Source organism: Oncorhynchus mykiss, chromosome 8, assembly GCF_057628025.1.
Source record: "Oncorhynchus mykiss isolate SJ-2025 chromosome 8, ASM5762802v1, whole genome shotgun sequence".
Taxonomy (NCBI): Eukaryota; Metazoa; Chordata; class Actinopteri; order Salmoniformes; family Salmonidae; genus Oncorhynchus; species Oncorhynchus mykiss.
In genome coordinates this window covers 61,805,719-61,830,113 of record NC_143029.1, presented here as the reverse complement: position 1 = coordinate 61,830,113, position 24,395 = coordinate 61,805,719, and the positions used below count along the sequence as shown (strand labels likewise).

General features: G+C 42.0%; 2 protein-coding genes across 8 annotated transcripts in view; one reads left to right on the top strand and one right to left on the bottom strand.

Annotated features, from left to right (window-relative positions):
• LOC110530255 (ATP-dependent 6-phosphofructokinase, platelet type) overlaps positions 1 to 8,637 on the top strand; it is a 35,227-nt gene extending 26,590 nt beyond the window's left edge. For 3 of the 6 annotated variants that reach the window (XM_021613166.3, XM_090182152.1, XM_090182154.1), the window contains 8 exons: positions 108 to 195; positions 2,791 to 2,943; positions 3,793 to 3,957; positions 5,261 to 5,322; positions 5,728 to 5,839; positions 5,974 to 6,073; positions 6,287 to 6,392; positions 7,495 to 8,637. In XM_021613166.3, coding sequence (XP_021468841.1) covers positions 108 to 195; positions 2,791 to 2,943; positions 3,793 to 3,957; positions 5,261 to 5,322; positions 5,728 to 5,839; positions 5,974 to 6,073; positions 6,287 to 6,392; positions 7,495 to 7,636 — 928 coding nt within the window. In that variant the 3' untranslated portion in view covers positions 7,637 to 8,637. Of the gene's footprint in view, positions 1 to 107; positions 196 to 545; positions 2,944 to 3,792; positions 3,958 to 5,260; positions 5,323 to 5,727; positions 5,840 to 5,973; positions 6,074 to 6,286; positions 6,393 to 7,494 lie in introns of all 6 variants that reach the window. The other 3 variants (XM_090182153.1, XR_016482505.1, XM_090182155.1) reach the window with 3 other exon arrangements.
• Positions 8,638 to 9,297: 660 nt separating this feature from the next.
• Positions 9,298 to 23,114, bottom strand: LOC110530254 (presequence protease, mitochondrial). Of its 2 annotated transcripts, none has more exons than XM_021613165.3 (27): positions 22,695 to 23,114; positions 22,354 to 22,459; positions 21,989 to 22,095; positions 21,602 to 21,753; positions 21,338 to 21,452; positions 21,145 to 21,241; positions 20,852 to 21,012; positions 20,504 to 20,630; positions 20,109 to 20,197; positions 19,782 to 19,910; positions 19,520 to 19,633; positions 19,333 to 19,429; positions 17,998 to 18,132; positions 17,593 to 17,731; positions 17,389 to 17,505; positions 16,978 to 17,107; positions 15,015 to 15,135; positions 14,830 to 14,906; positions 14,466 to 14,631; positions 14,202 to 14,302; positions 13,975 to 14,095; positions 13,350 to 13,406; positions 12,942 to 13,054; positions 12,624 to 12,746; positions 11,610 to 11,755; positions 11,087 to 11,189; positions 9,298 to 10,899 (listed from the first exon to the last, which is right to left on the bottom strand). In XM_021613165.3, the coding sequence occupies exons 1-27, from the start codon at positions 22,739 to 22,741 to the stop codon at positions 10,806 to 10,808; spliced, it is 3,084 nt and encodes a 1,027-aa protein (XP_021468840.3). In that variant the 5' UTR covers positions 22,742 to 23,114; the 3' UTR covers positions 9,298 to 10,805. The 2 variants fall into 2 exon arrangements, with proteins under 2 accessions (XP_021468840.3, XP_021468839.3); XM_021613164.3 differs by having other exon boundaries at positions 22,354 to 22,530; positions 22,695 to 23,111.
• Positions 23,115 to 24,395: the final 1,281 nt, after the last annotated feature.

Sequence of the window (24,395 nt, the reverse complement as noted above, 5' to 3'; positions counted from 1 at the left end):
TATAGTGCACCACTTTTGAACAGGACCGATAGAGTGCCATTGAAAAAAATCAACACTGACTTACTGTAGTGTGTAGGTGATTATTGGATTTTCATTTCTAATTTTAGAACCCTTCCAGCGAAGCATCTTGATAAGATTGCTGAACAAATCAGGATACATAACATCAATGCTTTGCTTGTTATCGGTGGATTCGAGGTATGTAGGGCACATAACAGCATCAAGTACATTTTACATTCACAGTTGAATATTTACATTTTATATGTAATATATTTACAATATTATTACAGAATTATACCACTATTTTGCAGTACCAAATTGTATATTGTACTTTTTATAATTTCGAAAAGTTATTAACATTAAGCGTATGAGTAAAATTGGAATCTTTGAGTGATACTAAAACATATACTCTCTTCTCATGTGTCTTTGTATCTTTTTCTTAAGTGTTTCACGCAGTTATATTCATTCATTTCACAATCTAAAGTTACAAAATATTCTCCTTTATTTCCTCCTATAATAATCAAGAACATATTTCTGTATGTTCAAAGAACCCCCTTTAGGCTCTTTCCTCCCTGTGGGTCCCTCCCCATCTCTGTGTGAGTTACTGTGTGGTGCTTCCTGTCTGAGTCACACTGTCCGTTGTGATAGGCCTGGCTCCCTCACCCTGGCTCCGCCCACCTTGTCTCATCTTTACTCATGGTTGTGTCCCAAATGGCACCCTTTTCCATATACAGTGCACCCTCTGGGCCCTGGTCAAAAGTAGTGCACTACATAGGGAATAGAGAGTCAGTTTGTGCAAACACATTAACTCCTCGCTCTTAAGCCCTGGCTCTGGCTCTGCCCTGTACTGCAGGCCATCCTGGGAGTCATAGAACTGTCCGCCGCCCGGGAGAAATATAATGACTTCTGTGTCCCCATGGTTATGGTCCCTGCCACAGTCTCTAACAATATACAGGATTCTGATCTCAGCATTGGCGCAGACACAGCTTTAAATGCTATTACTTATGTAAGTGTGGCTGGGGATCAGAGGTCGCAAGGTCAGATGTGTTTAGAACACCTACCACCCAATCCGAATAAAGGACTTCACTGATTGCAGCTTGGGGCGTTGCGTGTACCAGCATCACAACAGGCTGAACATAACTAGGTCTAACCCAAACACACCATACTGATTTGTGTTGAGCTAGGTGTGCATGTGCTCCTATATCATCTGAAGGAAAATAGTTAGGTAGAGTTTAAAAAGCCTTAGAAGGGAATAATAAACACAGTGAAATAGCAAGATAAGGTATGACAACTCATTGTCTGATCAGCTGCAAACAATGTATACATTAGAAACAGCAAGCAGTTACAAAACAGTGTTTTCATTCAAGCTCAACCCATGCAGAGGTAAAGTAGTATATGATTAGGGGCCAGTTTCCCGGACACACTTTAAGCCTTGTCGTAGACTAAAAAACACTTTCAATGGAGATTCTCCTAATGTTTTTTTAGTCCAGAACTAGGCTTAATCTGTGTCTGGTAACTGTCCCTGTAAGTCTAGGTCTTTCAGTCTGAGGCTACTGTTGCTGGTAAATATCACATTGAAGATCCCAGGTAAGTGATAGATACTGGCATGAAGTGACGTCAGTGGCATGTTTTTGCGGCTAGCGTTGTTCTGCCTGCAGCTGCACCTTTCTATGCTTGTTTACTAAACACAATGAGTTGACTTGTCCCTGGTCTGGTTTAACACAACACTTCCTATCCTGCTATCTCTACAGCACTCCTATCCTGCTATCTCTACAGCACTCCTATCCCGCTATCTCTACAACACTCCTGTCCTGCTATCTCTACAACACTCCTGTCCTGCTATCTTTACAACTCTCCTATCCTGCTATCTTTACAACACTCCTATCCTGCTATACATTTGTCTACAAGCCAGTTGGATGAGGTGGAGGTTTTTAAGAGAAGGGTATTAATGAAGGAGAACTAGTAGTAGTAGTAACATTTAGATGTCTTCTCTAACCAATATTTTTACTTTCACCCATCTAGTTGATTTTAATTCCATCATCAACCAAAACTAGATTTTCACTAAGCATCTGAAAAGCATTTGAATAGTCACTAAACTGTATTGGAGAAGGAAGTGAATTCACTTAAGTAACCTACTTGTTGTGATCAAACACAGTATCTTATTTTGTGTTTACTGAGAATCTATTGCTAATGGTGAAAAATGGAGATTGAATGTGTCATAGAACAGTATTAGGCTATCAAATTGTTGTCTTGAACCAGGCCAGACGTCCATCTTGTTTTGAACACTGTCTGCATCGGTAGTGTACCTCACGAATAACAGCCAGCATTTTTCCACTCGCGTTCAAACATTCCCTCACGTCGTGAGGCCAAGTGCAGTGTCGCCAGGCTGCATCGTGACAGTCTGAGTCTACTGTTATTTCCACGTCAACACTTCTGTCTGTCTGCCAGCCAGGGTGACCAACCAACCCCGCCCTTCTCTTCTTTACCAATGGGATGCCAAGCCAACCCCCCTATCACACGGAGATAGCCACCCTCAGGATACACAGACACTACATTTTCTAGATCAGGCCCTAGTAGGGTAACAAGAGGTTCTGCCTCCCAAATGAGAGCCTATTCCTTTTATAGTGCACTACTTTTGACCAGAGTCCCATGGTCCCAATAGTGCATTGCATAGAGAATAGGGTGCCATTTGAGACAACGCCCATAGTCGGTGTAAAATGAAGTAGGATTTCTCTTTGAGTCTGAGAGTGCCCCCCCTAGTGGTCTAACATGTTTGTGCCGCACCACCTCCAGGCGTTTGAGTGTCTGCTGCAGCTCTATGAGGCCCGGACCAGCCATGAGGACTTTTGCATCCCGATGTGTATGCTGCCTGCCACCATTAGTAACAATGTGCCCGGTACTGATCTGAGTATCGGGGCAGACACTTCCCTCAATGCTATTGTGGAGGTAAGGTAGAACTCACATAGTCTGATCCCAGATCTGTTTGTGCTCTTGCCAGCTCTATTGCTGTCATTGTCAAGACAAGCATGACAGGGAGTTGGCATGAGAGCACAAACAGACTAGCACTCAGGCAAGACCTCACAACTTTGAATAGGGGTGAAATTATACCGTACTATCAAACATCACTCGATTTGTATTATTATGTGGTATGCTTTCCTAGAGATCTTCAAGTATACTTATGAGCATTGTATTAGCTAAAATACAACAACAAAAATAGTTTAGTCAATAATTCTCTTATTGGACAGACCCTAGTTGACATTGTGGAAAAGAAGAATGCACAAATGTACTTGGGAATATAGACTGACAACAGACACAGACATTTCCCACAATGTCTCTCCCACATTTACACAGACTTATACAAGCACACTGTACACAAACCCATTTCTCTGCACTTACAACATGCATACTTTAATAGTTAAAATGACTCTTCCCTTTACTGACTGTTTTCTGCTTTAGTGTTCTGGAATAATTCTTTATCAGACTCTGCATCCTGGTAAATCTTGCAATACTGTTTGTATTTTACGATCGTATTATATTGGGACATGGAGCATGTTTTGGGCAATTGTGTGAGCATTTGATACCTACTGTATAGACAGCATTTTTGTATGTAACTACTACCTAACAAAATAACATTGTCTGCAAGCTATTGATAACCTTACAGTGGTTGTGTCTCAAATGGCACCCTATTCCCTGTAGTGCACTACATAGAGAATAGTGTGCCATTTGGGATGCAGGCAGTGTGTCTATTTGATCTGACTATGAGCATCTATGTGTGTGTGTGTGTGTGTGTGTCAGACATGTGACCGCATCAAGCAGTCTGCCAGTGGGACCAAGCGGCGTGTGTTCATCATTGAGACCATGGGGGGGTACTGTGGGTACCTGGCCAGTGTCGGGGGGCTGGCTGCGGGGGCTGACACTGTCTACATCTATGAGGAACCCTTCGACATCAGAGATCTCCAGGTGAGGACCATTGTTTTACAAAGGGTTGCAAAATTCCGTCAACTTTCCCAAAAATCGCAGTTTTTATAGAAATCCCGGTTGGAAGATTCTCGGAATCAGGAGGGAATAAACAGGAAATTCGGAAACCTCCAACCATGATTTATGGAAAACCAGGGGAATTTTGGAAACCTAGTTCTACACAGTATACAGTACATTGTTACAAATGTAAATGTTTGCATCATAGTTCATTCCTCAGTGGATACATGTGCAGCTGTGACAACTTTCTAAGTTGAAGCAGTTTTTTAGTATGGAGAACAATCTCCATGTGGCTGTCAATGGTTACATTGTCCTATTTATACAGTGCTGTACAGTACAATTACACTCCAAGGAAAGAGCATCCTTGACAGCAATGTTTGTAATCCCTTTATTGTGCACTACTTTTGAGCCCTTTTGACCCTGGTCAAAAGTGGTGCACTGTAAAGGATGGGGCGGCAGGTAGCCTAGTGTTGGGCCAGTAACCAAAAGGTTGCTGGATCGAATCCCTGAGCTGACAAGGTAAAAATCTGTCGTTCTGCCCCTGAACAAGGCAGATAACCCACTGTTCCCCTGCCAATCACTCTCTCCTCCCTCAGCACAATGGGGCCTCTATTTTAGGACTTCTCAGGTGACCCAGATAAGGCAGTTATTAATAGGTGGAGAGCATCATAATTCCAGGAGTGTTAAGCTCTGATCAAGACACATCACATTATGGTTTGAGGAGGTCTACTCAACATCAGTAGAGAGTTGTTGATGTGCCCGTTTTTATTGTCCGAGAGACACATTGCTGTTTTCAGGTACACAAAAGTTATAGATCCCCTCAGATTATGGAGAAAATATGCAGTCTCCTTCTAAGACTAGACCAATGACATCAAAATGAAAGTATTATTTAATGCCATGAACGTTATGGATATGCTACATTGTGAAACGAGGTGATGTTGATATTTACCCATGTGTTGCAAAGAGCACACACAGTATAAACAAAAGATCGTGTTGATTTTGTGTAATGAGTGCTCATCAATACCCTTACCACAATGTTCAAGCTGTAGCCTACATTGGTCGGAGTGAATGGCGACAACTCCTCTAAGTGGACAGAAAATCAGTAAGACGTGAGCCACCTCCTGGTCACCAGAGCACACTGCAGTGCTCTGTCCCTGAGACACAGCAGAGGAATGAGCGCTCATGCCGCAGCTCTGAAAGTTCGTGCAGGTTAGAGATAGAGGAGGAATACTCTAGGATACTTCAGACTTCTCACAGCTAATGTGAGGATTTTTCTCACTGCTTTCAGTCCAACGTCGAGCACTTGACAGAGAAGATGAAGACGGGGATCCAGAGAGGCTTGGTGCTGAGGTAAGTGAGCAAAGGCAGAGTCCAGCATGATAGCCTGTTAACAAGTAAACAGTATGGTAACAATGAAGGCATATGTGTACGTCGCCAGCTATGTATGATAGTATGACTATCTTTATGCCATACTGTATAGGCTATTAATACAAATTGTCTAATAAAACTCTTCATTTGTATGTTAAAATATAACCTTTTTGGAACTATTCATGACAATTATGTCCCATTTATATTGTGAACGGGCCCTAATTCTTCCTGTACTGTTGATATTCTATGGAGGCTCTATCAAGGCCACTCATCATCGCTCTGTGTAACTGAACTGAGAGGGAAGAGTCCCCCTGTATTGCAGCAGCAGGACAACTGGAACCTTGACATTGTGTGTGCGCGTGCGTGCGTGTGTGTGTGACGTGACAGGAATGAGAACTCCAACGAGAACTTCACCACAGATTTCATCTACCAGCTGTACTCTGAGGAGGGGAAAGGGGTGTTTGACTGCAGGAAGAACGTGCTTGGACATATGCAGCAGGTGTGGTTAGCTCATTACCCACGCACACACACACACAACTGTGTATTCCACATAATATTATTAGCCTACTCCAACCCTAACCCATGAACCTGACCTGAGTAAAACGGATCAATTGTTTTTATTTATTTCCAAAGGGAGGGGCTCCTTCTCCATTTGACAGGAACTTTGGAACGAAGATTGCAGCAAAAGCAATTCAGTGGATTTCAAGAAAGCTAAAGGAGTCCTACAAAGACGGTACTGTACATGTACTGAATGTAGTTCATAAATCCTTTTTTAGTACTAACAGGATGTGGCCTCTTTAGTTTCCCTGTTGATTAAGGTTACATTCCAAATGGCACCCTATAGGCCCATAGGTCTCTCTAGTCAAAAGTAGTGCACTATATTTGGAATATGGTGTCATTTGGGACATACATAAATGTGTGCTGACTGTATTCCCTTACCATGCAGGGAAAGTGTTCGCTAACACAGAGGACACGGCCTGTTTGCTGGGGATGCGTCGCAGAACCATGGCCTTCCAACCAGTAGTGCAGCTGAAAGATGAGACAGACTTTGCGTAAGACAACATTTACAGTACCTTCAGGCACAGCACTTACACCTACACAGACACCCATTTAGGATTTCAACCAATGACTGCTCTTCAAATGAGAGAGAGTAATTTTTCTGTGTAGACTTCCACAGTAGCACATAATGAGAAGTACAATTATTTATTCAATATGACTGACTAATCCTACTTCAAATCAAGTGTAGGTCTTACCGTGAAATGCTTCCTTACAAGCCCTTAATTAACTAACAGTGCAGTTCAAGAAAGAGTTAAGAAAATATTTACCAAATAAACTAAAGTAAAAAATTATAAAAAGTAACACAATAATATAACAATAACGAGGCTATATACAGGGGTACCGGTACTGAGTCAATGTGCGGGGGTACAGGTTAGTCGAGGTAATTTGTACATGTAGGTAGGGGTGAAGCGATTGTTCAGCAGTCTTATGGCTTGGGGGTAGAAGCTTTTGGTCCTAGACTTGGCGCTCTGGTACCGCTTGTCATACAGTAGCAGAGAAAACAGTCTATGACTTGGGTGACAATTTTTGGGGCTTTCCTCTGACACCGCCTGGTATATAGATCCTGGATGGCAGGAAGCTTGGCCGTGTACTGGGCCGTACGCACTACCCTCTGTAGCGCCTTACGGTCAGATGCCGAGCAGTTGCCATACCAGGCGGTGATGCAACCGGTCAGGATTCTCTAGATGGTGCAGTTGTAGAACTTTTTGAGGATCTGAGGACCAAATCTTTTCAGTCTCCTGAGGGGTAAAAGGTGTTGTCATGCCCTCTTCACGACTGTCTTGGTGTGTTTGGACCATAATAGTTTGTTTGTGATGTGGACACCAAGGAACTTGAAATGCTCGACCCACTCAACTACAGCCCCGTTGATGTTAATGGGGGCCTGTTCGGCCCACCTTTCCTGTAGTCCACGATCAGCCGCTTACAACTCCTTACAACGTCCACCCGTTCAAACGTATAGTGGCAAATTGAATTGTCTTTATTGAATTGTCTTTGTCTCTTATCTTCCTCTCTCTGTGTGTGTGTGTGTGTGTGTGTGTGTGTGTGTGTGTGTGTGTGTGTGTGTGTGTATATATGTATGTATGTATGTATATATAGCCACAGGATCCCTAAGGAACAGTGGTGGTTGAAGCTTCACCCCCTGATGAAGATCCTGGCTAAGTACAAGACCAGCTACGATGTGTCTGACTCTGGCCAGCTGGAGCCAGTGACCCGGGTCAGGCCCAAGAAGGCAGACTGAACAGACCATCTAGCCTTGCTGACCAGCAGATAGTTAGACTAGATAGGCTAGTCTGTAGAGGCCTAGGCTGCTCTGAGCTGATCTATTCAGTGTAACTTAGCCTTTATCATGATAACTCTTACCAGCACTTTTCAGTCCATCCCATTCTCATGTCTCCTCAGAAACTCCACCCTTCATCCGAAGTATGCACTTGCACACTTTCTCTTATGGATTTTACAATGGTGAAAACTGCTTCCAGCCAACACTTGTGCTTTTAAATTCATGACTGGGCGTGTTATAGTGCACACTTCTGGAAAAGGGTGGAGAATCAGGGGCGGCAGGGTAGCCTAATGGTTAGAGCGTTGGACTAGTAACCGGAAGGTTGCAAGTTCAAACCCCCGAGCTGACATGGTACAAATCTGTCGTTCTGCCCCTGAACAGGCCGTCATTGAAAATAAGAATTTGTTCTTAACTGACTTGCCTAGTTAAATAAAGGTTAAAAAATAAAAAATAAAAAAAATCAGGATGTAGCTTCAGTCGACTCCCATAGGTTCTTCTTCCCTCTCCATGTTCTTCTAAAGGGAGAGCCGACTGTGTCTCCAATCACCTACTGTAGGTCTATTCCACTGTGTGTTGTTACTCTATACTTGCACTTTGTATCAAACCTGGGCTGTGTGTGGCACTTAAAGGGATAGTTCACCCAAATAAAAGAAAAAGAACACAGAGGTTTTCTTACCCTGTAAGCAGTTTGTGGCACTTAAGAGTAGGGGCTTCAATCCATGTATTCAATCCATGTTGCAGAAATTCAGCGTTCCTGCGTTAGCTGAAGATGCCGGCTCAGTAGGAAATTACTGCTTTAGCGATCCAGATTGAATAGAGCCCTGGGTCATGTTTGTTCTGCTGCTGTATTATGTTGCTTTGTTGAGGATGTGTGAAAACCATTATTATGCAATATAACCTTGTTCTAATATGTTGACTCACTGTGTGTTTTCTCCAATTAAAGAATACTTGTGAAACCTCAAGCACATCAACACTATTCAACATATCAGAGGAAGGGCATGTAAACCTCACAGAATAAAAATGCATGTAGAATTGTGTCTGGTATAGAGATGGAAGTTCAAAGCCTTGTGAAACCGACTGAGCGCTGTATTTGTATGTATTATGGATCCCCATTAGCTGCTGCCAAGGCCGCAGGCTGCAACTCTCCATGTGGTCCGGCAAAATTAAGGCAGTTATTCAATTTACATTCATTACAGAATTCACAACACACTAAGTGTGTGCCCTCAGGCCCATATGCCACTACCACATATCTACAACACAAAATCGCTTGCGTACGTGTGTGTATAGTGCGCATGTTATCATGTGTGTGTATGCATGTGTCTGTGCCTATGTTTGTGTTGCTTCACAGTCCCCGCTGTACCATAAGGTGTAGCTTTGCCAAGAGTGTGCAGAGCTGTCATCAAGGCAAAGGGTGGCTACTTTGAAGAATCTCATATATAAAATATATTTTGATTTGTTTTAACACTTTTTTGGTTATTACATGATTCCATGTGTTATTTAATAGTTTTAATGTCTTCATTATTATTCTACAATGCAGAAAATAGTACATATAAAGAAAAAACATTGAATGAGTAGGTGTATCCAAACCTTTGATTGGTACTGTATATCATAAATGACACGTATTACAACATGAGAATTTAATGGTCATATTTTATACAAACACTGAACAAAAATATCAACGCAACATGAAACAATTTCAAAAATTTGACTGATTTCCTTATGAACTGTAACTCAATCAAAATGAATAAATTAGGCCCTAATCTACAGATTTCACATGATTGGGAACACAGATATGCATCTGTTGGTCACAGATACCTTAAAATATATTTTTAGAAGTAGGGGCGTGGATCAGAAAACCATTTGCCTCATGTAGCGCGACACGTCTCCTTCACATAGAGTTGATCAGGTTGTTGATTGTGGCCTGAGGAATGTTGTCCCCCTCTTGAATGGCTGTGTGAAGTTGCTGGATATTGGCGGAAACTGTAACACATGCTGTCATACACGTCGATCCAGAGCATACCAAACAAGCTCAATGGGTGACATGTCTGGTGAGTATGCAGGCCATGGAAGAACTTGGAAAATGTCAGCTTCCAGAAATTGTGTACAGATCCTTGCGATATGGGGCCATGCATTATCATGCTGAAAATAGCCCTTGAAGGCGAGCATCGCCAAACTGCAGTCAGGTCAAGACCCTGGTGAAGATAGCAAGCATGCAGATGAGCTTCCCAGAGAGTTTCTTACAGTTTGTGCAGAAATACTTTGGTTTTGTAGTTTCATCAGCTGTCTGAGTGGCTGGTCTCAGACCATCCCGCAGGTGAAGAAGCCGGATGTGGAGGTCCTGGGCTGGTGTGGTTCCACGTGGTCGGCTTGGCTGTTGTGAGGCCGGTTGGACATACTGCCAAATTCTCTAAAATAATGTTGGAGGTGGCTTATGGAAGAGAAATTTACATTAAATTCTCTGGCAACAGCTCTGGTGAACATTCCTGCAGTCAGAATGCCACTTGCATGCTCCCTCAAAACTTGAGACATCTGTGGAATTGTGTTGTGTGAAAAAACTGCACATTTTAAAGTGGCCTTTTATGGTCCTCAGAACAAGGTGCACCTATGTAATTATCATGCTGTTTAATCATGAATAATGCTGATTCTTGATATGCCACAGCTGTCAGGTGGATGGATTATCTTGGCAAAGGAGAAATGCTCTCTAAACGGGAAGTAAGCACATTTTTTGAGAGAAATGTATTTTTTTATGTGAATGGAAAATGTCTGTGATCTTTTATTTCTGCTCATGAAACCAACACTTTAAATGTTGTGTTGTATATTTTTGTTCAGTATTCATTATATGTACCCTATGGAAATACAGTATTTCAATAGACCATCTTTGTACATACTTGCATACATTTAGAAACCAGAGGTGAGTCTATGTCTAGAAAGTACACTAATAAATTAAATGTATGTTGTCATAAACCAAATAGACTTTCTGGTTAATTCAATACAATTCAAGTTATATTATTACCGGACACAGTCCAGTTATTCAGGACAATCAAGTAACATTGATGTTCACCATCTTATGACACAGTGCCTCTGAAGTCGCTTAATTGTAAAATAGATAAGTGTATAATTCTATGTCTGGTTATTTTACCACCCACGAGGGGTCTTTCTTGATGATGTCATTCTCAGGGCCCAGAATAGCAACTCCACATGTCCTTTGTCCAATGCCAAGGTACCTGTGTAAAACAGAAATCCAAAATATTAAAATGGCCATTCTCTGCATATAACATTTTATTCAGTCCAATAATATGGCTTACCTAGGGACAACTTCAAAAAATACAAATTCATGGTAAACTGTAGTTGGAGCACTCAAAAAACAGGTTCATATCTATATTACAAATTCAACACTTGAAATTATATTACCTGCCAGCAACATCGACAATGTTCTTGTCTGTGACAGCAAAGAGTCTCTCTCTGTGGGCCTGTTTCAGCTCGTCTGTGATTCCACTCAGGAAGCGGCCCATACCTGCAACACGGTGGTGTGATGTGTCAAGACATGGATTGACAGTCGGTCTATTTCATCTCTTTGTTTTGGTCCATTTATAACATGTCATTTAGAAGTCTCTAATGCAAATGCATCTCTTTGTAGACACTGTACATGTGTCCAGTGCTGTCCTCATGTACAGTAAAAGTTAACAGGACATAAACGAACAGCATGTTAAATGTCAGGTAAAGAGGTTGAGAGCTGGGACAACTCCAGGAGAGATAAGGAAGGGCCCATCTTTTGTCATCCAGTGGGATTTCTGTTCAGTCTGGAAGGCTCTGAGTGAGTCCCAAATGGGACCTTATTCCCTACATAGTGCACTACTTTAAACCAGGGCCCATAGGGCTACTCATAGGTCTCTGTTCGAAAGTAGTGCACTAAATAGGGAATATGGTGCTCTACCTTTATCGGAGGGGGCGACGGGGGAGTCCACGGCTGAGAACACGGACAGCTTGGCCTCATTGATGTCCTGCTGGGTAAACTGTCCTGATATGGCCCAGTCCACACCCTTACGGAATGCTGACAGAGTCTGCACCGTGTTGGGGTCTCTGAAATAAACACAGGGACATGCAAATTAAACGAGAAGTTATCTAATGCAAAAATGTACATTTTTTAAAAATTAAATAACTCTCCTTAATGTACATTTTGATAGGTTCAGACTTCTAAACGTGAAATATGAAATGCAGAACGTTTACGTTCTGTCAGAACATGTTATTGTTCGACATCAGGTATCCTATGGAAAGGAGAAGGGCCACAGTCTGGTTTCAGTTGTTGGGTTGTATTTTGAAATACTTGCTAGATCAGAAGTTAATGGTTATCTGTAGGAGGAATGTATATGGTGGGTCAAAGGTTGAATATGAGTCAGGGGCTTGGAATGTTACTGAGGAAGGGAAAGGCAATCACATGGTTGGGGTCACTGATAAGGGTGGATAGCTGTGGATTAGTAAGGAATGGGGGCTGACGTCAGGTCACATGAAGGGAGAAGGAACAGTTTATTACCCACGTCACTTAACTTCCTGCCTAGCAATGAAGATGTAATGTTCAGAGAAAAGGAGAAGACTCAACCTAAAGTGGGGTATATATACATGCACATGTGGGAACATGTCTTTGTCTGTTCAGCTGTCTGACCCATTGGATGAATAAACTTGGTTTTAGCTTTTCCTAGTTGTCCGTTAGTTTTTACTCTGTTTATTTAGTACCTAACAATTTCACGACTCTTAAGATTTAAAAAAAATGCATTCAAAGTAGTTCCAATGTTTTGTGATTGCATGTATTATTTTCCATTTCCTGAAAAGTTCCAGTTTTGGAGATTTTCTTTCGACAGTGAGTCATGTTTTAATCTGGTTAACAACTGTTAAAACCGGTTTGAGTACAATATAATCCTGTCTTATTGCAGTACATTAATACACTACACACCTGTATGAATAGAAGGTGAATAGTCCTCCTCCCATCCTGGCCCCTCCACCGTAGGCCCCACCCTTCTCTCTGATCTCTCCATGCAGGTACTTAGACGTCATCATCCGGGCCAGGATATTCAGGCTGAGGGAGAGAGGGGGCAGAGCATGGGAAAGTTTTCCAGAAACCCCAGTTGAAGGATTCTGGATTTCGTGCATTTTCTAAAGTAACCAGAGTTTTGGAACCCTAGTAAATGTAAACATGGATCTGAGAGGGTATGGAAAGACATGGAACATTAACTACTAGGGCGATAGCTTAACACAGTATTAAGACAGTCACCTGGCACAGTCCTCATGGGTGAAGGGCACGGTGCGGATACACTCGCTGACAAAGTTGATTGGGAAGGGCATTGGGAAAAATGTCTTCATCTGGCAGGGCTTGAAGTTGGGCTCCTGTGTGGGGATGATCAAACACACTCACATTAGCTCAATGGTAGAATATGGAGGACAGGGACCAATGAAGACCATTGGTCAGAGACCAATGATAGTAAGATCAAACTAATGTTCAGGGGCTGTATGGGATCAAGCGTCTGAGAGTCGGAGTGCTGATCTAGGATCAGGTCCCCTGTCCACCATGTAATCTTATTCATTGTGATCTAAAAGGCAAAACTGATCCTAAATCAGTATGTATGCTCTATACAGTACATACGGCCCCGGGGCCTAGGTTAAAAGTGGAGGCGATACGCACAGCGACAAGTTTTCTGCTTGGGCCAGATCCAGGGGGTGCCAGTGGGTCAAGAGGTCTCTGTTAGGATCAAAAGAAAAGTGAATGAAAAATCCTGTCAACTCACAGTGAAATACAGGCTTCGTCCCAAATGCGACCCTATTCTCTACACAGGGCACTTCTTTTGACCAGATTCCTATGGGCTCTGATCAAAATGTCACATGGAATAATGCTGGAGAGACGGAGCAGGTACGGGGACTAAAACATTTAATAAATAACGGACATGGAACGAGACAGGAACAGCGTCAGCAAACAGGTAACACAAAGGAAAGACAATCAATGCAGAAGTGGGGAACAGAGCTGGGGAACTGACAAATATAGGGGAGGTAATAACAGGTGATGGAGTGAGTCCAATGTCGCTGCTGCTCGTGACGAGGGAAGGCAGGTGTGCGTAATGGATGATAGGAGTGCGTGATGCAGGGCAGGCTGGCGCCCTCAAGCACCAGGGGGGTGGGGGGGGCAGACGTGACACAAAAATAGCACACTATGTAGGGAATAGGGTGCTACTTGGGACAAACCCACAGTACTCATTTCAATTTGTTATAGTGCAGTCTCAGTACAGTACCAAGATAGTGTAACAAACTCATACCTCAGTGATATTGGACTGGACTGGTTTGCGATCCTTCTTATTGGAAGAAACGTTACACATTAAGTTATCCAACTGTCCAGCGGCATTAGACATCTTCTGTGGTGTTGCGTTAACCGCACATCTGTCCAAAGAAGTTGTAAAACACTTTACGTAAAGTCAACATAGAGAAATCATAGTAATATCTTAACCGTTGATAAGTAACTGTCACGTGTAAAGACTTTACCCACCTCATGTTCAGTGGGTTGAGAATGTGTCTCTTGATTCTAGGAAGTGTCCGTAGAACTTGGGTGAGGTCTGGCATCTCTGCGACCCTCTTCATAAACTTGACCTGATATTCAAGATACACAAGATACCTGAGATTTCTTTCATTTGAGGGTACAGAAGTGCATTATATTCTCATTCAGAGGGTACAATACCAGTGTCCTTCGTCATTAGAGCTTTTTCTTCGCTTGTAGACCCTCAGGTAACATGGTCTGACTCCCCCCTCTCACCTGCTCCATCCCTCCGAAGGTCTCCTGTAGTTCTCCTGTTGGGGTAAGGTTGCGAGCTGCCCGTGTCATGGCATACATGTGACCAGAATTAGAGATCCCATTGGCCAGTTCCTGAGCCGACATCATGACCAGAACACGTAGACGCTCCTCGTCATCAAAGTGCGGGCTGTGGGTCAAAGTTCAAGGGTCAGAGCAGAGCAGAGGGACAAGGGCTCAAATAATATCAACTTACTTATTAGAAAACAATGGACATGTGGATCATTAGTGATAGATGTATTATTTAAATTTTGATAATTATCTGATAAGAACATATAACCATGTATTACTGTTCCATTGTATTATTCTAATGGACATGTGAACCTACCTGTTGAATATGTCACTCCACAGGTGAAACATATCAGGAAGATTCCTCTCCAGGCAGGAAGATGAAAGGAGGACTCCCTGTGAATCAGAGGTGATTGAGAATGCTCTGTCTTGTAGCTAATTGCATTGCGTACTTGTGTAGGGTATAAACTAGGCTTTATGGTGACTGACTGGCTGGGGACTGACCTGTTCATACATATCCATGTTAGAGTAGTCAGGGTTGACTGATGTGGAGATGGACATGCCTCCTGTTTTCAGCTCAATCTGCTGGTCCTGCTGCCTGTAGTCCAGCCCTCCACAGCCCATCCTGAAATAACACACCGTCTCAATTATCATATGTCTCATTTTACAGCGACACGGGACCAACACACACTCCTTATCATATTCACCTTACATCCCATCAAGAAAGAACACACACTCCCATGACCCTTTCACAAATCCTACTGACCTAACAGCCAACACAGCACGCCATCTCACAATCACCTCAGTAACCCAGACTGACACACAATCTCAAGACATGTTAGCTCAATAGTCGGTATCACAATTGCAACTACCTCCATTACCTTCAACTAGAGGTAGACCGATTAATTAGGGCCGATTTCAAGTTGTTTTCATAACAAAATCGGTAATCAGCCTTTTTTGGACACCGATTACATTGCAATCCATGAGGAAACTGCGTGGCAGGCTGACCTTGTGGCTGCAAGAAGCCAAGGTAAGTTGCTATGCTAGCATTAAACTCATCTTATAAAAAACAATCAATCTTCACATAATCACTAGTTAACAGCACATGGTTGATGATATTACTAGGTTAACTAGCTTGTCCTGCGCTGCATATAATCAATGCGGTGCCTGTTAATTTATCTTCAAATCACAGCCTACTTCAACTTTGCCAAACGGGGGGTGACTTGACAAAAGCGCATTCGCGAAAAAGCACATACGTTGCACAAATGTACCCAAACATAAACATCAATGCCTTTCTTAAAATCAATACACAGAAGTATATTTTTTTTAAACCTGCATATTTAGTTCAAATAAATGCATGTTAGCAGGCAATATTAACTAGGGAAATGGTGTCACTTCTCTTACATTCAGTGCAAGCAGAGTCAGGGTATATGCAACAAGTTTGGGCCGCCTGGCTCGTTACGAACTGTGTTTCTTCCTAACAAACACCGGAATTAATTTGCCAGAATTTTACATAATTATGACATAACATTGAAGGTTGTACAATGTAACAGCAATATTTAGACTTATGGATGCCACCCGTTAGATAAAATACGGAACGGTTCCGTATTTCACTGAAAGAATAAACGTTTTGTTTTCAAAATGATAGTTTCCGGATTTGACCATATTAATGCCCAAAGGCTCATATTTCGGTGTGTTTATTATAATTAAGTCTATGATTTGATATTTGATAGAGCAGTCTGACTGAGCGATGGTAGGCAGGAGCAGGCTCGTAAGCATTCATTCAAACAGCACTTTACTGCGTTTGCGAGCAACTCTTAGCAATGCTTGAAGCACAGCGCTGTTTATGACTTCAAGCCTATCAACTCCCGAGATTAGGCTGGCAATACTAAAGTACATATAAGAACATCCAATAGTTAAAGATAAATGAAATACAAATGGTATAGAGAGAAAAAGTTGACGCGTCATAATTCCTATAATAACTACAACCTAAAACTTCTTATCTGGGAATATTGAAGATTCATGTTAAAAGGAACCACCAGCTTTCATATGTTCTCATGTTCTGAGCAAGGAACTTAAAAAGTTAGCTTTTTTATTTACATGGCACATATTGCACTTTTACTTTCTTCTCCAACACTGTGTTTTTGCATTATTTAAACCAAATTGAACATGTTTCATTATTTATTTAAGACTAAATATATTTTATTTATGTATTATATTAAGTCAAAATAAAAAGGTTAATTGTTAATTCAGTACTGTTGTAATTGTCATTATTGCAAATATATATACATACAATTTATTGATTAATCGGTATCGACTTTCTTTGGTACACCAATAATCGGTATTGGCGTTGAAAAATCATAATCGGTCGACCTCTACCTTTAACACATGTATATGAAACCACACAAGCTAAAGCTGCTGGACAATACACAAATGATCTTTCATATCATATTGGTTCTGGACTCACTTGGTGATGACACTGCAGAAGAGGGGCACGTATAGTTTGAGGTCCTCAGGGAGGCTGTTGAGACTACACATAGCTCTGAAGTAGACCATGCCATTGGTGGGCTGCTCACAGTACTGTACTGGCACTCCTCCTAGTGGGGTGAAGAGAGTAGAACAGGACAAATGTCAAAGGTAGGCAAAACCATGAGACAAATGACCCGAGTGTCCTAACGTTGAACTTCAAGGACTGATTCTCCAGGGAGCTACAGAGTTTATACATCAACACGTATCCATAGTACCGTGCATGTTGTTTTAAATGAGGGGTTTAGTCTATCAAAACAGACAGACTGGGTGGACTAGAGTTTAATCTCAGAACCCAGAGCAACTAGAGTGTAGCGTCAGCATGTATCCATTAATACAGTAAGTACTGTACCTGCAGTGCCCATCTCCACATGTGTGACTGCTATCGTTGGCTCAATATCAGATACGTTCAGGGCAGGGAGACATGAAGCATCCTGGGTCTTGCTCTGAATCGATAGCAGCTCAAGACCTGAATTGAAAACAACACAAAATAAAAAAGGTTTTCATAATCAAGTCAATGTGTCTCTCTATTCTCCTTTATAGACGTAGAACTGACCTTTCTCATAGATGTCTTTCTTGTCACTCTCAGACAGAGCCTGTATCTTCTTCTGGAGTTTCTCCTCCTCTGCTTTGACCTGTTTCTCCAGGTACGCCTCATCAGGACTCATAGACAGAGTCAGTCTGTGAGTATTATCCTGCACAGGCACAAACATGACACTCATGACCACAACACTAAATAATGTAAATTACATTATTACACTGATGATGTCATGTTCTGCTTTCAACAACACCATGGTCTATGACCCCTGCACGATGACTTCTCAACTTCCTTGATTAGACTGCTGAATCTCCTTAATTGATTTGTTTTGTTAAATTTCCTGTTACATACGTCATTCAGATTTAGATGCTGTCTATACTGAAACTTAAAACTCAACTTATTTTCTCCTGTCTGGTTACTCACCTTGAAGTAGTGCACGACTTTCTCCTGGAGGAAGCGAGGGTTGTCCTTCAAGGCCTGTCTGAACTGGGTCACACTGTCGCAGATCTTCAGCAGCTGAACCGGGTCTCCATCATGGTTCCAACAGGAAGCTATGTACTGTTAGCAGAGAGACAACATACAGGGTGAAACATGGTTACACTGTACATAAGAGCTGCCCAGGTGTGTGTGTGTGTGTATGTTTGTTTGTGTGTGTCCATCGTGGTTCCAGCAGGAAGTTATGTACGGCAGAGACAAGTAAGCATGAGTTGACCCACACAAAACACCAACATAGTTAGAGAGGTGCTGACTAACGGAATACTAAGCTTACCAGAGGTCATACTGTATACAGGAGTGCTCACAGGACAATCACTATGGTTATGTGTACATTCTTGAGTCTGTCTTTATATACAGTGAGCTACAAAAGCATTGAGACAGTGATACATTTTTGGTTGTTTTGTCTCTGTACTCCAGCACTTTGGATTTGAAATGATACAATTTGTGCATCTAACTTTCCGACTCATTATTTATTCACGATTCATTCAGGATTATCCATAACATTGGTAGCATCCATATTAATGTAGAAGTGTTTAGAAACATATTTTATTCATATTTACAATTAAAGTGACTCCAAAATGACACATTGGGCACAAATTAATCTGAAAAACAACCAAAATAAACAGCAAATGCATCCTAACAAATTTGTAGTCACAAGCTTGATGTAGTCATTGCATGCTATGAATATGGGATCAAATACTTAACTTTTACTGCATCTCAGTGCTAGAGGCATCATTACATGCCATGGTTCGATTCCAGGCTGTATCACAACCGGCCGTGATTGGGAGTCCCATAGGGTGGCACACAATTGGCCCAGCGTTGTCCGGGCTAGGCCGTCGTCGTAACAAAAAATGTGTTCTTAACTGACTTGCCTAGTTACATAAAAGGTTAAATAAAAGTACATTTGACCTAATACTTTTGGTCCCCTAAAAAATGGGGGACTATGTACAAAAAGTCCTGTAATTTCGGAACAGTTAACTCAATATTGATGAAAATACCCTAAAATTAAAGCTGACAGTCTGCACTTTAACCTCATAGTCATTGTATTATTTCAAATCCAAAGTGCTGGAGAACAGGATCCAAAGCAACAAATAATGTGTCACTGTCCCAATACTTTAGGAGCTCACTGTACAATGTCATTCCCTGCACATTTAATCTCTGTTTAGGGTGAACATGTGTGTGTTTAGGGACTTGACAAGGACTTGTTCATGGTTAAAGCACAGGGGAGGCACTAGTCATGCTGTGGCCCTGTACTGTACTCACCGAGGCCAGAGACAGGCCGAAGCTGGTAGACTGATGTTTCATCTGGATCTCAATCTTATGAAGCAGGGCCTCTATCCTCTCCTCTTCAAATCCATTACTGGACCGTTAGGAGGGAAGTACAGTTAGATGAAACGGCATTATTGTGATGACAAAAGTTACAAGAAACATTAGCAGCAAGTGCACTTACGCAATGATCTCATCAAAGGTTTGGATGATGATTTGCTTGACTTTCTCGGTATCTTCTTCGGCCATTCCTTGTAAGCCAATACTGAACGATGCCTCTTTGGTGCTCCCATCATATCTGAAAAATATACACCGGTAAATTAAGTATATACTGTTCCACTTAAAAGGCAAACAGTTTAAACAACATTTCTTACATTGCTCCCCAACATACTATGACAATGTTGTTCTCGTGTAACAAGTTCTAAACGCCTCCCACTTGAACCTACCCTACGACAGAAGAAAAGTCTGTTCCTATCTTGGGTTCTATAAGGGCCTTGTAGAAGGGAGCGTTAGGTCCAGAAATCATCAGAGAGGACATCAGACTCAGGGTGAAGCCCTCAAATGTATCTGTGATACTGCAGAGAGAAGAACACATGAGTGAGACCACTACATTATCACTTACTGATTTCAAGTTAAATGACCAAAATGCATATGGAAATCACAGTATGCACCAATTGAGGTTACAGTCGCTTTAAAACTGACCAATGTATACTATCCCAGACAAAATTTTAGAGAAACAACTGTTAGTGTTGTAGTAGATCAGCATTACATACTCTCCAAGCAGGTAGCTCATACACAGTGTGTTCTGTTTGGCTGCATCAGGCGCCATAACATCGGGACTACAGGTCACATGGTCCTCTCTCTGTGGACAAATCAATTAGAATTACAGGAATTATAAAAGCTTTATTGTCCACACAATGTGGAAATTTACATTTGGCTTCACACATAAAAAAAGACATCAAAACATTATCAAACAGCACCTTATCATCAAGATCATTCAAATAAGCAATTACAGTGAAATGTATTCAAACTTCCAAACCATAGACCTTGCCAAAGTCGCTCAAGTTGAGAGAACAGATTTGGAAAATCTAGGAGCTGATAATGAATTAACTAATATCTGATAGCTGGTACTGACTGAGCTACAATGATACTAAATGGGAAGACTCACAGGCCTGTCCCAGTGGACTTGGTTGGGGACAGCAGTGTCAGGCTTAGTGCGTTCAAACTTGGACAGAGCCTCCTCATGGATCTGTTTCAGGTGCTGCTCTAAGGGCAGGTCCCCATAGGTAAAGAACCTGAGGAGCAGAAAAGGGAAACCCTGTTACTGCCAAGGCCCAACAGAGTTGTGTGACAAGACACAGTGCGACTGTACCGAGTATTTAATATTGGGGTGTGTGACAGTGTGTTGTGCCGTGCATTGCTAAGTGGTAATATGTGACAGTGTACTGAACAGGTCATGGTGTATCACAATGTACTTTACAGTGAGTTGCTAGTATGGAAGCATGTTAGACTGTACCTTGCGTTGCTGGGGTGGTAGTGTGTGGCATGGAAGTGCTTGAGTTGCTCCCAGGAGAGGTCAGGGATGGCCAGAGGTTCCCCTCCAGACACCACACCATATGTGTGGTCAGGATACAGCTTGTTCTGGAGGTGCTGGGCATACACTTGCTCATTGTCTGACTGAAATCACATACAGAGAGGAAATGTAAGACTCCAATATGACATCCATTTGTCCACCTCCTGAGCAAATGATTCTGTAATTAACATAGCCTAATTCTCTAGCTATTAATAATTTGGAAAGAAATAACTCACAAAAGCACCCTTCATTTCATTGAAGACAACTCCTTTGAAGACCAAAGGGGAACTAGGATCTGTAGGGTTTTCATTCTCCAGTCTCCATCCCTCCTGCCTTTAATGAAACCCATTGAGGACAAGGGTGTGAATGGCAGACTTCTGATGTCACCGATTATGATTAAAGAGGCATCTATTTAAACATCACACTTACCGAAAATCTAGTTCCCCCAGACAAGGGAAAAACACTGCATCCAGATACACGGAGAGGAGATTCTGGAAGTCTTTCCCGTTTTGTGTGGAGAATGGATACATGGTGAAATCACTGGCTGTGAATGAAAAACAATGATTTTAGACACCCTTCTCTCACACACACACACACACACACACACACACACACACACACACACACACACACACACACACACACACACACACACACACACACACACACACACACACACACACACACACACACCTGTGAATGCATTCATGAAGGTGGAGAGTGATCTGTTGAGCATCTTGAAGAAGGGGTCTCTGCAGGGGTACTTCTCTGAGCCACACAACACTGTGTGTTCCAGGATGTGTGGGACCCCTGTGTTGTCCATCGGGGTCGTCCTGAGCTGAACACTGCAAAGGTGTTAGGACAAGAGAAGGAAACACTGTTATTACAAAAAGCATTGTCTTAAAATAAGTATTTTGTTATTAAACTAAACATTTAATTTGATCTAATCTTTTCCACCAGCCCGCTCTCTCTCTGTCACGGTAGCAATTGAGCCTGGAGACAAGATTACATTTGACCTAATCCAAATAACATTTGACCTAATCCAAATAAAGCACAATCCCACAAATGTGGGATTATTACCTAAAGAGATTGTTTTTGTCATCTCTAGCTGCGTGTAGATACTGGGCGCCTGTGTTGTCATGGGTCAGTTTGACAGCAGTAAGGAACAGGTCAGGAACATCAACCACCTGCAGAAATACAGGAAGATAATTCACATGTTATCTTTACCTTGCGCTAAACCTTGACTAAAACTGTATGTGAAGATGATCAGAATCGGGGTAATCTTTTTGTTGTGGATTGGTGTTTTTCCATCCTAGGGTCCCAAAGGGATGCACATTTTTGTTTTTGCATTTGATTAGTGGAATCAGGTGTTTTAATGCTAGGGCAAAACAGGACCATGACTGAGATACACAGTTGTGAATAATGTGATGACTTGGTCATTTCACCTCCTTGACTGTGAAGCCATGGATCTTCTGTCCTGCCTGGTACTGCAATGCCCTCTCTGTTGCTGGGGTGCTCCTGAACCTCCATGATGGATTATGCCCCTGGAAACTGGATTTGCCAAGAGAGAGACCATTGCTGGCTTGCATCAGCTGTTGCATCACGTTATACATTGTGTCTTTCTAGACAGCAGAACACAGAGCAAGAATACAGCTGTACAGGTTTACCTATGTGTAAGGAAAGCATCGATATACTTGACACCACTGAAGGAAACGTGTTTGAATATAACGTTACAGTATATAACTGGCTAGCTGACAGGCTAGCTAGCTAACGTTACATTACTCACCTTAAAGATCGAAGTTTCTGGAGAACTGTTTTACTCTGCCTAAACATTATTTCCTTAATTTAGCGACAATAAATATAATGGGTATTTATCCGTACACATGCATATCAGAATACTACGCTCGGAACAGCTCTACTATTAAAAAATAATAATCACGTTTTGGTTAGTTACACATCCATGTCCTCTCATGCCGACAATACTGTTGTAGCTAGTTGACACACGGAAATTGAAGTGGACAATGTCAACGTTGCGTCAACTGCGCAATGACAAACTAATACATGTGTTGACCCAAGTCACTCATTGATATTAGTATACGTGGGTTCAGGTTGTTGATAGATCTACATAAATTGCGGCTTGCTATTTAGAGTTGATGGACTAGACTTTCAGTGTTGTACAACTTAACTTTCTATTGGCTAAGTAGGTAAGAACATCCGATATGATTGGGTAAACGTGGTATGACGACAGTTACAACGTCATGACGTCCGGAAATGTTCGGGCAACATCAAATATTTATAACTAACCCTGGCAACACGTTGTTCGGGCCGTAGCTAGCGTGCAGCGAGTAGTGCGGACGAAGTGGAGAACATGTTTGGGTGTTAATTCTGATGATATGGAGCGGGAGGATGAGGGTCAAGGATCGGAATGGTCTGTAATAGAAAGACATACAGCACCAGGCAAAAGTTAGGACACACCTACTCATTCCAGGGGTTTTCATTATTTTTACTATTTTCTACATTGTAGAATAATAGTGAAGACATCGAAACTATGAAATAACACATATGGAATCATGTAGTAACCAAGAAAGTGTAACCAAAATATATTTTATATTTGAGATTCTTCAAAGTAGCCACCCTTTGCCTTGATGACAGCTTTGCACACTCTTGGCATTCTCTCAACCACTTTAATGAGGGAGCCACCTGGAATGCATTTTAATTAACAGGTGTGCCTTGTTAAAAGTTCATTTGTGGAATTTCTTTCCTTCTTAATGTGTTTGAGCTAATAAGTTGTGTTGTGACAAGGTAGGGGTGGTATACAGAAGATAGCCCTATTTGGTAAAATACCAAGTCCGTATTATGGCAAGAACTGCTCAAATAAGGAAAGAGAAACGACAGTCCATCATTACTTTAAGACATGAAGGTCAGTCAATCTGGAAAATATCAAGAACTTTGAAAGTTTCTTCAAATGCAGTCGCAAAAACCTTCAAGTGATATGATGAAACTGGCTCTCATGAGGACTGCCACAGGAAAAGAAGACCCAGAGTTACCTCTGCTGCAGAGAATACGTTCATTAGAGTTACCAGCCTCAGAAATTGTTGCCCAAATAAATGCTTCACAGAGTTCAAGTAACAGACACATCTCAACATCAACTGTTCAGAGGAGACTGCGTGAATCAGGCCTTCATGGTCGAATTGCTGCAATGAAACGACTACTAAAGGACACAAATAGGAAGAAGAGACTTGCTTGTGCCAAGAAACACAAGCAATGGACATTAGACCAGTGGAAATCTGTCCTTTGCGCAAGTGGGACGATCATTTGTTTTTCAACAGGACAATGACCTCCAGGCTGTGTAAGGGCTATTTGACCAAGAAGGAGAGTGATGGAGTGCTGCATCAGATGACCTGGCCTCCACAATCACCTGACGTCAACCCTATTGAGATGGTTTGGGATGAGTTAGACCGCAGAGTGAAGGAAAGGCAGCCAAGAA